The 15,300-nt window shown below is 36.2% G+C and overlaps 1 protein-coding gene across 1 annotated transcript; it reads right to left on the minus strand.

Annotated features, from left to right (window-relative positions):
- Window positions 1-241: 241 nt before the first annotated feature.
- LOC100367366 (uncharacterized) lies at window positions 242-10,444 on the minus strand. The gene is made up of 5 exons (XM_085508666.1): window positions 4,897-10,444; window positions 3,776-4,004; window positions 3,428-3,618; window positions 3,096-3,329; window positions 242-1,742 (listed from the first exon to the last, which is right to left on the minus strand). Exons 1-5 carry the CDS (start codon window positions 10,005-10,007, stop codon window positions 842-844), a joined length of 6,666 nt encoding a protein of 2,221 aa, XP_085364792.1. The 5' UTR covers window positions 10,008-10,444; the 3' UTR covers window positions 242-841.
- Between the last annotated feature and the right edge of the window lie 4,856 nt (window positions 10,445-15,300).

Raw genomic sequence — 15,300 nt, forward strand, 5'->3', positions numbered from 1 at the left:
CAGTCTAGTTAGGTGGTAAAATCTGGGGGGAAAATCTGGCCCACGGTTACCATGACAACAGCCCCAAACTGATTTTTGATATTTCTTGCCAAATGTATCTGCACTTCCTGTCAGTCTTGTAATAGCAATGTTCAAATGATCATGCTTTTTTGATATTGGCTAAGTTACACACATACGAGGGTCTATCAGATCAACGAGAATTGTTACACTGTATCAAGGAAAGTCCCCACGCAACTTTGAATGAACTGTAAATGCTGCGTTTAATCAAAGAATCTAGAAAATACAATCACAAATAGGTTGTAAATAAAAAGTGTGTCATTTAATCGAAATCTAGGTTAAAGGGCGAATATAATAAAGATAACGATCGCCAATTAGTCTACCGGCTTGTTCAAAGTACCAATTATAACTATCGATGTACACACGTTAACACAATTGTGTATCATGTACAAAGGTTACATATATTATATAGATTACGTATATATTGAGAAGAATTAATGAGATTTTTGTCAAAATCACTATGTATAATGTTTGAGCAAAGAATTGAGAAAGAATAGTAAACAAGGGAGAGTATTTCTGTAATACATGAATTAATTACAACAAAATAATACAGAAAATATTGGATATTACATGTCAACTGACATATTTAATGGAAACCTCAATTCACTAACAAATTAAAAACCAGAATAATTGGTAAACAAGTTATCAAGAAAGAAGCAGAAACAGAATGTTCAACCAAAACAGATTATGCTAGCTCAATATGAATGAGATCACTCTAAGGCATCAAAACATGTAATCTGAATTAAATCATTAGCATATTCGCCAATATAATAAAAACGTTCATCTACATGACACTGCATGGAGACGCACGCTCATTGGTGTGAGATTGTTTTGGATTATCTCCACGTGGTAAACTATGTATAGTTATAGATCCATGAGACTGTCTTGAATCATTTACACATAGTGACGTTTCATCTGTACAGGACTGAATCGACTGACTTGCAGTTAGGTTATCAGTACTGGGCGACTGTTGTTGACTTACGATTGATGGATCATACTCAGTGCCGCATTGATGTGATGTACTCGTAATTAATATAACAGAACCAGAGGATGAATGCTGTGGTTCACCTGCTCTTGTCTGGTGTTGCATCTGAATATGGTGGCGCTGGTCTGAAATATCACAGACAATGCTAGACTGTTGCGGTGGACAGTCACTACTGATGGGATGTTGAGGACCTGTCTGTGGTGATTTGCTTTTGGTACCAGCATTTGATAGTCCTGGTGAGCACATCAAGTTGCCGTCATCAACTTTCACATCATTTTTCTCACAACTCACTTTCGTATATGTTATTAGATATTCTGGGTAACACTGATAACGATCGAATATGACAAACCTGGATGGCTTATTTAGACTATTTACACACGAATCATACAAATCACCTTTCGAATTTTCTATCTCTGGTGGCCTTTTATATGATGGATCTCCTTTAGCTGAACGACCTACTAATACCTTAGCCAAAAACATGAATTGATAACCAGATTTATCTGTAACGCTATATTTATCACTAAAACTTGCCTTCTTGGCAAAATATGTTCCTTGTCCAAAGAGTGTTCCATTTTTTCCAGATACCCTAAAATCGAAATTATGTTTGCAAATGTGTTGAATGGATTCCATCTCAGTCCCATGGAATAACTGTTTCTCCATTTCGCAGCCTGGTCGTTTACGCTCCATATGTTTTTTCATTCTGTGTGAGAAGGAAAGAAAATGTAATTAGTACAACCTAAAAAAAAAAAAAAAAAAAAAAAAAAACCTGGGCACATCATAACGTTAATAACATGACATAGAGGTATGTATCAGATACAGTGCGGTTTATATAGCACGTGCGGAATGTGGATGTGATGTTGAATTATTACGTTAATATACTGTTGTGTGTTTCAGTCTATTCCCAGATTGTATTAGTCTGGCCACTATTCTAGAAACTATAAATCATAAGGTGACAGGCAAATCTTCGCCACGAAGTTCTGCTGACTCATGAAAGACGAAGAACACCGAGGGTATTTCAACTCCCTATTATAGACAATAGAAGCAAATGGCAGTAGAGATCTTGCTGATAGCTAAGGAGTCCACTGTTCACGCGTCACACGTGACACGTGACGTATTCTATGTACAGGAAATATAAGAGTCAAATTATGTTTAGAAAAATGGGGTATCCAAAAAAAGATACTTATTTTTAATGATTTTCGGTCTTAAATCCAGTTATAATGATTTTATTCACATTACAGCGGGAGAGTCGTCACCTGCGCACGCGCGGGAATTGATTCCCAAGCGACGATAAACACACGCTAAAAACGCAAAGGCTCATGAGTAGACGCTTGTTTGTAAACAATGACACGCTATGGCCATCTGGCGCATGCGTAGGTGACGACTCCCCCGCTTTAAGTTTTCAAGGATAACTACTAACATGGACTTTTTATATTTAATCTTATTGCGCTTAATGTTACTTTCGCTAATTAAAATGTTCAGTATACCAAAATACTCACATTTATTGTGAGTTTGTATTTCAAAATACGGCAAATCCTAATAAATTCACATAAAACGCTGATGCAGCAATCACTTTATAACCACTATATAACGCTGGTATGATTTGAATACATAAACAAGTGTACAAAATAAATTGTAACCAACAGTTTTTAAAATTGAAATTTTAATGAAATCGTCGACATATTGAACACGAATCACACATACATACGACTATTGCATCACTAACCAACATATGTTGTATACAGATTTTGTAACAGTATGATAACTTACACAAGACGTAAGAGACCTAAATTTGTTTGCCCAACATATTTTCAGTGAGTTATAGGAAATAAATAACAATCAATCAACACATTTTGCTGTGGGATAGAAAACATGTTTTGGATGTTTAATAGATAATGGATTTAAACAGCTTTTAAAATCATTAAACACATATTTTTTTCCGACATTAGCCTAACTCAGCATGGTGTGGTGTCATGAGTTTACTACTTATATATGTACAAATTCTCATTACTCCCAGATGTGTACCATTTCACGTGAGAAACAGTTGAGTACCTACCCTTGATAATGTTCCCAAAGTTCAACATTTTGTACCCGTTCTATTCTTATAATTGCTGCTGTTGATGGTGGAATGGTGTTTCTGAATAGCTGTTTCACGGATGTAAATTCAGCCGATTGAGTACTCAATCTTCTTCTAATAAAATCTTTGCCAGCAGGTACCACATCCCATACAGTTGGTGCTATGAAGCTATCGCTTCTTTTTTTGAAAAATACTGGATGTGAAGTCAGAGCTCTAGAGAATTGAAACATATGATTTTTTTTTCAGTTTTCAGAAATATAAAATATTTATATACAATATAAATAAAAAAATATAATAAAAGTTGTCAATACCTGTAAACAGCGCTCCTTCCAACAAATTGTGGTCGTCTTCTCACGTCCATTGTTGTCTGCTCATTTGTGCTTTTTAATTGCATTGTAGTGAAGTCTAACACATACTGAGATCGACCAGATGCAAACTTATACTCTTTTTCTTCTTCTAATAGAGCAGACTCAATGTCATCACTATTTGCTTTACCCGGTAGCTATGGAAACAAACAGTATATAAGTGAGCTAAAAATGACAATGGGATAAACATTGACTTACTAAAAGCATCAATTATTTGCGTAAAAAGACTATACAAAACAAAATAAACTTTCCAACAGTTTAACAGATAGTTCAAAATATATTATTGAAACTGACCTCGCTAAAACCGAATTGTTTCCATATATTGTTTTTGTCTTTCCAGTGCCAACGCCACTTAGTTGAAAGGTCACTGACATCTGTTATTTCTTTTGCCTTGTACGATGATGTAGACAGTCGACGAATAGTAACGCAGTGCCCAGAGGTAGACGCGGGTACAATCTCATTAAGACCCTTCAAAAACCCAATCATCTTATCAAAATCAATGGCAATATGAATATTATAGAAACTGTAGAAAATAGAAATAACTGAGGGTTAGTGATTTAATGAATATACTATAACTCCTATATTTTTTTATATTTCGTGAAATTTGTCAACGTTGCACACACTATGCATAAACCTGATTAACACTTTGAGCGCCATTGTAAAATTGTTGCATTCTCTACAAAATTATTTTGCATAGTCTACTCATTCCCACTTAAAATGTTGATAAAATTGACAAACCCGTTAATCAAAACCAAAAACAATATCTGAAACGATCTGTATAGTTAAAAATTTAGTGAAAATACTTGAACTGAATTTCGGACGGCAAAAATACACTCAAAGGGTTAAACTGACTTTGTATTTATGTTCATTCATTCTTAGCGAGTGGTCTCTGTGGTATGTGTTACATACAAGTATATAAACTTGGACGTGTGGTAACCCTTACTCTCATAATTTGCTTTGATTTGTCCACATGAATTCGAAGTATGTATTATTCAGAGACAATGTTGGAAGATAACATTTATACTAAACCAATGAATAATAACTTAAACATATTGTTAAATAAAACATTCTATACCATTGGCTAACGACTTTTATCACTATTAATCAATACTTTACTTGTAGTGAAATTTCAGATACATGTGCAGTTTTCTTGTATATTTAAATAACACTAACTAAAATTTGAATGCAACCCACTGATCATTACACTTTTGAACTATAATACACGTCATTCAGTGTATACTTCTTTGGAGGTCGACTGCTTATAACCAATGGTATACATAATCTCACATGTACAGTATTGTTAATGTCTGATAAATTTCATGGAGCAATTTACGTGAACCATATTCATGACCAGTGCAATCATTGTTTTACAATGGTATTGCTATGTTATAGTATCAGCAACAAATAAAACATACCTTTCAATTATTTGAAAAAATCGTTGACTTCCAATGCAGTACGCCCGCTCAATAATATCATTGGTATCTCCAAAGAACTCATATGTCTCACCACTTGTTACTGTAAACATCCACTGATATGGCATAAAACAGTGATGGAATTCACACAGTTCACTCTCTCGGCAGTTCCCACGTATATTTGCCATACATATTACCATGTTACTGGTCACCTTGATATTCGTTTTTTCACAGATTTTGTGATTATTGTCACTAGGTAACGAGTATATTATTTCCCCACCATCTCTGTTGTTCTCACTTTCTGCCTTGCATGTATCATGATCTACTTGGTGTTCCGTGGGATTAAGTTTTACTGGTACGAAAGAAGAAGATACTGGCACATCATGTTGATCTGTCCCACTTTTGCTACTCTGTGTTGATTGTGTTATATCATTAACCTGGCCCTCAACTGACTTTGCTTTCTTCATTTTCTTTTTCTTCTCATTCTGTCCCATCTTCACTTCTTTTTTCGGACCAGTGGGCACATCGCATTTATTTTTCTGTTCATTTTTCTGTTTACTTGTTATTTGTTTGCCTTGTTTCTGCTTCTGGCTTATTGTGGTTGTTTTTCCTTTATTGTCTTTTGTAGCATCATGTTGATTTGTCCCACCCGTGTTTAAAAGTTTCATTTTACTCTGTGTTGATTGTGTAATATCATTAACCTGGCTGACAACTGACTTTGCTTTCTTCTTTTTCTTTTTCGTCTCATTCTGTCCCATCTGCACTTGTGTTTTCGGACCAGTGGGTCCATCACATTTATTTTTCTGTTCACTTTTCTTTTTTGTCTCCTGTTTACTTATTATTTGTTCGCCTTGCTTCTGAATTGTTGTGGTTGTATTTTCTTTATTATCTTTGATAGCATTATGTTGATTTGTCCCACTCGTGTTATAAAGTTTCATTTTACCCTGTGTTGATTGTGTAATATCATTAACAAGGCTGACAACTGATTTTGCTTTCTTCTTTTTCTTTTTCGTCTCATTCTGTCCCATCTGCACTTCTGTTTTCAGACCAGTGGGTCCATCACATTTATTTTTCTGTTCACTTTTCTTTTTTGTCTCCTGTTTACTTATTATTTGTTCGCCTTGCTTCTGAATTGTTGTGGTTGTATTTTCTTTATTATTTTTGATAGCATCATGTTGATTTGTCCCACTCGTGTTTAAAAGTTTCATTTTACTCTGCGTTGATTGTGTAATATCATTAACCTGGCTGACAACTGACTTTGCTTTCTTCTTTTTCTTTTTCGTCTCATTCTGTCCCATCTTCACTTCTGTTTTCGGACCAGTGTGTCCATCACATTTATTTTTCTGTTCACTTTTCTTTTTTGTCTCCTGAGTACTTATTATTTGTTCGCCTTGCTTCTGAATTGTTGTGGTTGTTTTTTCTTTATTATCTTTGGTAGCATCATGTTGATTTGTCCCACCCGTGTTTAAAAGTTTCATTTTACTCTGTGTTGATTGTGTTATATCATTAACCTGGCTGACAACTGACTTTGCTTTCTTCTTTTTCTTCTCATTCTGTCCTATCTGCACTTCTTTTTTCGGACCAGTGGGTCCATCACATTTATTTTTCTGTTCACTTCTCCTTTTTGTCTTCTGTTTACTTATTATTTGTTCGCCTTGCCTCTGCTTCTGAATTGTTGTGGTTGTTTTTTCTTTATTATCTTTGGTTACCAACAATTTGTCTTGATTTGAAGTAATGGATGTAACAGCTAAGTCATGTTGATCCTGGAGGCCTCCTTTACTTATCTTTTTGTCAGGTTCAGATGACTGCTTTGGGATTGTTGATTTTTCATTATGTTCTTGACCATTGTTTTTCTTCTTTTTATTTTTCCCTGTTTGAACTTTATTTAAATAGAGAGCTTCAACATCTCCACCAACTTCAGCTAAACTACTTTGAGGTGCATTTTGCAGGTTATTATTTGGTTGGTGGTTACCAGAATTACCTATCTCTTTTTGTTTTGATACTATTTGATCTTCATCATTTGAATTATACTCAACCGAGTACTCTTCAAGTCCATCTTTACTGTGACCCATTTCACAACAGGTCGAATGCTGACAACTCGTATACTCTGCAATATAATTTGTGGCTTTGTGTGCATTGGAAGAAATACTAGACTTCATATGGCAAAAATCATCAACAGTGTCAGAGATGGTGGAATTTTCATCAGCATGACCAGTCGCACTCAATTCAGGTATCTCGTCCAGAGTATCTTTTGGATTTACAATGCTGTCTGCTTTTAGTAATTCTAACAGCTTTAGTGGTTCATTCATTTGTACAATTGTAATTTCATCAGCAATATCTACACCAATATTTCCACTGTTGATTTGTTTCGTCTTCTTCTTCCCTGTTTTATTCTTTTCATTATTTGATGTTTGGTCTTTATTTAAATGGACTCCTGCATCTTCACTATATTTGACTAACCTAATCACAGGTACATCTTCCAGACTATCATTGGTTACTGGTTGTCCTTGATTTGAATCATTTTCTTTCTTTTTCTTTTTCTTTTTCTTTTTCTTTTTCTTTGTTGTTGTTGTTGTTGTAGTTATAGGATCTTGATTTGAATCAGCAGATGAATTCTTCACAGTGTTCTTTACCATATTTTCGCAATCGTCTTTGATCTCAGTGTGTTCTCTCTCACAATCACTAGAATCATGTGAATAAGTAGCGTTTTCAGTAATATCATTTTTAGATTTAGCTCCTTGGGAAATAATACAGCATGTTTGGCTACAATCATTCCACAGGTCATTACTGAGGTTGTTTATATTGCCATTGTTACTTTCAAGTCTATTTGTATTTGCATTATTTTCTTCTTCATAAAGAACTGGAGCTAGATCATGTGAACCATTTACTCCAGTGCTATTTGACAAATCCAGTTTTGGTTTATTTTCCAGATTATCTAGGCAATTGTTTGCCCAGTTTTCACTAGTGATCTGTGTAAACAATATGTTATCATTAACAGACAAACCCATGGTATGGTGTTCCTGCCACCTTGAAGAAACACAATCACCGTCTGGGACCTCACTGAAAGTGCTACATGTAGTCAGGCAAGAGGCATGAGCACCTTCTTCTTCACTTGCACATCCTTCACTAAAATAATCTTGTGTTTTTTTATCACTCAGTGTATGAATGCAATCATCCAGGATTGGCACTACAGAAGATGTCTTATAGACATCATTTAATTCCATCTTGACATATCCACTATTTACTTGGGAAGAAATGCCAGGTGTTATTTGGCAAATATCGTCTCCAGTATCAGCGCTGTTGTTTTTCAGATTGTTGTGTTCACTTGCCCTTGTATCTGTGCAGATGTTTTTCAGTTTTTCAGAAATCAATTGCATTTGAGGTAATTCATGTGACATATATTCGCCTATGCCATTTGATAAATTCAGTTCAGATACATCTTCCAGATCAATTAGCCCACTTGACGTTTTTTGGCAAAACATATTCTCAATAGGATTTGTGTTTGCTGTTTGCACTTGCTGGTCATTGTTAGCTAAACTACTTCCGGGTACACATTCCTGGTTATCACTGCAACTGTTCGCTTTATGTTCTTTACTTGAATTCTTTTTCCTATTTTTCTTCTTTTTCTTCTTTTTCTTCTTTTCTTTTAATGTATGATCTTTATTATTTAAATGTTTTTTCTGGTTAAGTTCACCAGTAATCCCTGTAACATATCCCTTGGGAGAAATGCATGAATCGCGCTCAGAGTCCATGATGGTGTTGTTGTTTTGATTGTCATGTCTGCTTTCATTTGCATCGTTCTGTTTTTCAGAAAGCATTTGAGGTTCAGGTAGTTCTGGTGATATAATTTCTGCTACGTCATTAGACGAATTCAGTTCAGATATATCTTTCATATTATCTAGGAATTCTAGGTACTCAATTGAATGAACGACAGATGTACCATGACTGTTGAGTTGTTCTTCAGGCATGAGAAAGGCATTATTGCTTTTGTTTTGAAGATGACTTTCGGTCTTTTTCTTTTTCTTTGTCTTCCTCTCCTCCCTTTTCTCCTGTTGTTTTGTGGTTACTAGATGATCTTGGTTCACTTTCATTGACATAAACTCATATTCAGTTGACATCCCAGTAATCAACAGTGACATAGTTCCATCGCTATCAAATGCACTCTGACATTGTTTTCCAATATTTAAGACATTTGTGCTATCAACTGCAGTATCAACTAATGTACTTGATTTCATTGTATTACTGTATTCTGTTTGGTACCTAGTTGACACAGCTGACCCATATTCACTACATTCCATGATGCATTCAACATCTTCCTGTTCCTTAGTTTCCAAAATCAAAGTGCTATCCTCATGCTCAATTTCATCATCACTAAGCGGATCTTCGATAACATGTTCCATACATTTATACTTGGATACAGCATTTTGGTGAATTGTACAGTTCAAGGTATGTCCATCACTATGACCGTGGTAACCAAGGTTATCCATGGCACAAAAATTCTCATAGTCTTCGTCTTCATCTGTACATGTGTTAATCGCAACATATTCCACTGTGCTAGAAACAGAACTTGTTTTCTCGCCGTCTCCCGATTCTATTTTTATTTTGTTTGTCGTCATTGGAATAGAGTGATATTTATTTTCAAGTGGAAAAACACAATTATAATGTTCAATATCTGTATCAATGGCATTGCTGTTTATCTGTAGCAGGTCATTTTCCCTAATGAAATGGTTAACTGTGGCATCGGCATATGGGAATTCACTAGCAAGGTGAGTTTCAACAGAGGAATTATTTTCTTCTTTAATGCAAGTCATCAGTTTACACTCAGGTCCTTGTTCGTGTACTTCGTCAAATACTAAGCTCTGCATGTAACACAGGTCCAGGTTTTCAAGAGTCGAATTGTTGGGGGTATTAGAATCAGACAGAACAGAATTGTTTTCAATTCCGTTTATATCATTTTCTAACTGTATTCCTATATTAACTTCTGAAGTTTTGTCATGATGAAACACATCATTGCATGGGATATCTTGATCTTCTTGCGATTTATAATTTATTAGTATCTTGTCCAGACAATCAGACGTGTCAATTTTCCCCCGAGAGTTGTCAGTCTCTGCCATGAATATTGAATATTTGTCTTGATTGTTGCCTCATATCATTGCTCAGCAAATCTAGCGCGATTTCCTTTGGTGTATAATCCATGCAATGTTATGTTTAGTTTAAGGTCTTGTTATTTGAGAGATGGCACTCAGAATGAAGTCACGTGACAAATGGTAGAGTTATAAAGAATACTAACTTGGCAGAGGGTGTTCAATTAAAGCACATACTGTTGTTATCTCCTGACTTGGCAGCAAGGTTTGTGTTCACCAAAAGGTCTCCACAGCTACACGGTTAACCCACCGTCGTCAGCATACTGTTAAAATGACACACTGTAGCATTTCTGTTCTCTTTAAATAGAGCGTTGTGTTGTCGTCTTATGGTGTTCAGGGATGATCACACATTTCGTCGTACAAGGGACCTCTATTGCCACTGTATCATGCACTGTTTTGTCCTGTCTTCTGTTTAACACGTCTGTTTCCACGTATCAAATGACAACCTGTTATATATAGAACACAGTCAGTACAAGGAATTAGCTTGATTTCCGCGAAGCCATAAATACTGTGGGTGGATATTTGCTCCATGACGGTATTATCAGATTAGATAGAAAGCGGACCCCCTAGCTTAGTACCCATATATCGAACATGATTCGGGACGGTTACTGCAGCTGTTTCAATATTGTCTTTAATGTAATTGGTTGACCTGTCTATTGCAACCAAATACTCAATCGAATATATATGTTCATTTGTGAAAGACGCAATAAATGTAAAGACATTACATTTCGGGTAGGACTGACAGCGAACACTGGACTTAATGTTGATTTTGATTTTCACATAAAGAAAATGTATTGAAATATTGTTTTAATATTTACCATTCTTGAACTGGCATAGTAAAAAACATAATTATGGTTACAGGTAACGACGCCATTTTGATTCTTGTATTATGTGGAACTGGTTTCTTATTCGTAATAGGTATTCCATGTCAAGTTCGCTGCATAAACTTGACTTCGAGACATTCAATAAGTGAACCAGCATTACAGTTCAATAACGTTAATATGACAGAAAGATGGTCATACCTGCCTTAAAGTTTTCTCAAAAAAAACGGAAACGATTACAGTCACAGCCAGAATGGAAAACGTTTTCAACTTCGACATTGCACAACATTCACAGTAGAATCTCAAATGTTTTACGTCGTGATTGGTAAATTTAGCATTTATTTTGAGGAAAACATAAAATAATTTCATAACTTGTCATTTCTACGCAATCCGTTATGAGGAAAGACCAAGTCCGTCGCCCAAATATGTTCATGCAGGGGAATAGCTGTGGAATCATAGCCCCCTGAGGGCCGTTTTTGGTCGTCGGTATCTGGCTGGCCCGGCCCGAATGTCAACACAAAACAAACAGAAAAGACGTCCAAATAAAATTTAAAACGCAGTAATCAGTTGACAGTCGCAACAGACTGCTACGAAACCACAGCTAGCAGGGGAACACAATCGCAGATTAGCCTTGAGAGGCCAAGTTGGGCAGTGCCATATTAGAACGCCCCTAAAATCGATAACTCAACATTTTGAAATATTCAGCTTTATGTATTCAAGTATTGTGGCCAAGCAGACAGAATTGTTTCATGGCAGCATGATCTAAATTCGCTTTACCTTTGTCTAGTATAGTATTATATTGGTATGAAACAGCCAGCCAGCTTTGGAATACACACATTATACGTCACAGTGCAGCAGTAAACATTGCTCTATGTTATAAACACCGTTTTTCCATAAATAGATATAATGCTTTGGGGTACATATTAGCCATTCATAATGATCAGAGTGTACATTAAGTAAAAAAAATAATTAAGTAATGATAATAAACTAATGAATTACTATATTTTTGAATACTCTAGTTAATTGAGGCTGCTTATCGCGAAAACGCGAGTGACTTTGAATGCATCATGGACATACATACTCTAGAATAAACAGCAGAGATGAAGAATCAAACCACTTTTGTTTTGTGACGATTCCTCGTTTGTCTTTCTTGTCTACTTTAACTCTAATTGTAGACGATGGAAAGTGACTTTTTGAGACACCAATCTATTGTGACTGAATAAGGGTAATGATCTTGATCTGCTTTGTGGCGTTTTGTCTGTTCACAGTCCCTCGTTGAGGGACTGTGGTCTGTTCAACTGTTAAAACAATATATATTTAATTGAATCGATTTAAATTGTAATTATAAGATATTTCTATACAAAATTGCAATTCAATTTAGTCGAATTAAATTGTAATTAAATTGCAGTCCTATATAGGGCTGTAGTTTACGTCGAAGTCGGTCTAGATGTGTATTTATCGGGGGTACGGGGGAGGGGAGGGGAGGCATAAACATCATTACGCGTGGCGCTACTTTAGGGAGGGTTATTCTATACTGTCAATGATATACAATAATATATCTCATGTGCAGTGTTAAACTTTTTTTTAATTTCAATGGCAACAGTATTGTTTTGGGAAATTCTCATTGATAGTTAGTATACAGTAGCCAGATGCATGACCTCTTTTATGGTAATATCTAAAGCTTGTTATACATATTTCTAGATTTTAAAATATTTCCCAGTAATTATGTGTCAAAATATCCATTATGATTTGACATCGTTTTCCACGTATCTAATAGTATATACAGAATATGCAGTCAGTACTAGGAATTACCTAGGCTTACACGGTATAGTCCTTATCTGGTAAGTACAGTACTGTTGATACCCACAGAATCAAAGTCCACTATTATACGATATCAACACAAGGAGGGCCAAGTCATTGCGCTTCGCGATCATTGTTAACGATGTGTTTGGGTGGACTTGACAGCTCAAGTTAAATTATTGGCTCAGTATTTTGTTCAGCAGGATTTGGCGAGCCACTAACATTGCCTACACAGTAAGCTGGCGTACAAGTGACAATCAAATAAACGCGATACCGATATCTACAATATGGAGGCGGCCATCTTGAATCCGGCGCAAGTTGAGAAACGTGTTTCTCAGATTCCTACAAATCAGTGAAAAAAATACCAAACTTTTACAGCTTCCTGAATGGTTTGAATGTGAAAGTTAGGTATTTTTTTGGATATGAAGGAATCAGAAAAAACAGATAAAGGAAGAACGAAATGCTTTCTTCCATCCTATGGCATTACGAACGTGCTGTACATTTCACACGTCGGTCGTCTTAAAAAATGTTATCGTTAGACGGTATAATTAAAAAGGACAATGGCTTAATTGTCCTTCAGGTAAACTCGTCATTCAATCTGTGTCATTTTGAAGTGTCCATGCATGTATTTATAACATTATATATTTACGCAAGCATATATGTGATTGATTAACAAATGACATGTGACCTACTTAGCAGTGAGGTAGGAATCACACCACGTTTTTTACGTGTCCTGCTTGTCAGTATATGTCAGCTAATGCTGCCATCTCCCCACGAGTTTATCGAGCCTCCTATTGGACGAGCGGTCACCACGTGATGCGAGAAAATTCTTTCTTGATGTTCCTCTCCAAGTGATGTCCATCCCCGCAATGACGTCATACGCCTATGTCCTCTGCAAGTGGCAGCCGCCGACATTCCGACTAAATTCTGCCAAATTGGGCAAGAATTTGTAGGTATTACTATATCAAGTGCAATATTATGTATTGCATCTTTTGAAGGATACTTAGGTAATACAGCTTTTTGTGAACACAATACTTTAATAAAAAAAAAGGAATTACGAGTTCTTCAGTTAGTGTATGATTTACTCCAAAGTTGGAGATGACAAAATAAATATTAACCACAATTTGTTTTAGTTCGTTTCAATTAATCTCCTCAGTGCAAATGTGGGTGATATTTCTATACTGTTGCACCAAATGCTTATTCGACTGGTTTCAATGGTATAATGCACAATATATATCGAGGACTAGACTGGCGCAGTAATTTGTTTTTGTAGTTTAAATAAAAAATAATAATTGCAAAATGGAGGTGTTAGCGCGAAATCCCCTGTAACTGCGAAATCTGGTTTATTCTGCATGGCCCTCTATCGACACTACAGGAACCAGTCGATTTTTCAACGGGTAATTATGTTAATGAGTGTTCTAATTGACAATCATCTAAGCCAATCACAACGTCTCTTCAACTGACCTCTGACCGAGAAGGCGTCGGCTGATTGTAGCAGCCAATTTTTTTTTCAATTCCACGACAGTACGAGTTACTTTATTTACACATAGTGATGAATTAGAAACGACGACTACGACAAACTCGAATTTTAACGTGCCCCGCCAAGTTGGGTCTGCACTGTGACCTTTACCATGTTGACCTCATTGTGCACGTATTTCCGCGCCCACCTCATTATAATAAGTGCTCATGAATATTTAATAGCAATGAATTTCCTGCAGAATAAACCAGTCGGGATGATTTCGTGCTAACACCTCCATTTCGCGATTTTATTAGTCCCCGTTTGGACGGAGTCCGAAAACGGGGACTTATGTTTTGCCCTGTGTGCGTCCGTCCGTCCGTCCGTGATCACCTGTATCTCGAACATGCATGGACCGATTATGTTCAAACTTCACTCATACATCACACATTATATGGGACATATGCACATGCATTTTTTTCATGATAGCCGAATAGCGGCCATTTTATGGACGAAAATGCATCAAAATCGCACATTTTCACCATTCCGGACCCGGATCTCAGTTATGCATGGACGGATTTCGTTCAAATTTGGTACATACATTAAACATAATAGGACCTTGATGCACGTCATTTTTTTTTCGGATCAAGTTTGAAATGGCCGACTGGCGGCCATTTTGTTTTAAAGAATTCAGTTCTGGATCCGTATCCGAGACATGTCTGGATTGATCAAGTTCAAACTTCACACACACAAGGTACATCATGTCACAAATATGTATGTGCATTTGTTTCATGATCCCATTAACGATAGCCAAATGGCGGCCGCTTTAAGGCCGAAAATGCATTGAAATCGCACATTTTCACCATTCCGAACCCGGATCTCAGTTATGCATGGACGGATTTCGTTCAAATTTGGTACTTACATTAAACATAATAGGACCTTGATGCACGTCATTTTTTTCCCCGGATCAAGTTGAAATGGCCGACTGGCGGCCATTTTCTTAAAGAATTCAGTTCTGGATCCGTATCCGAGACATGTCTGGATTGATCAAGTTCAAACTTCACACACACAAGGTGCATCATGTCACAAATAGATATGTGCATTTGTTTCATGATCCGCTTAACAATAGCTGAATGATGGCCATTTTAAGACCGAAAATGCATTAAAATCACGTATTTTCACAATT

Source organism: Saccoglossus kowalevskii, chromosome 15, assembly GCF_978046115.1.
Source record: "Saccoglossus kowalevskii chromosome 15, keSacKowa6.1, whole genome shotgun sequence".
Lineage (NCBI taxonomy): Eukaryota > Metazoa > Hemichordata > Enteropneusta > Harrimaniidae > Saccoglossus > Saccoglossus kowalevskii.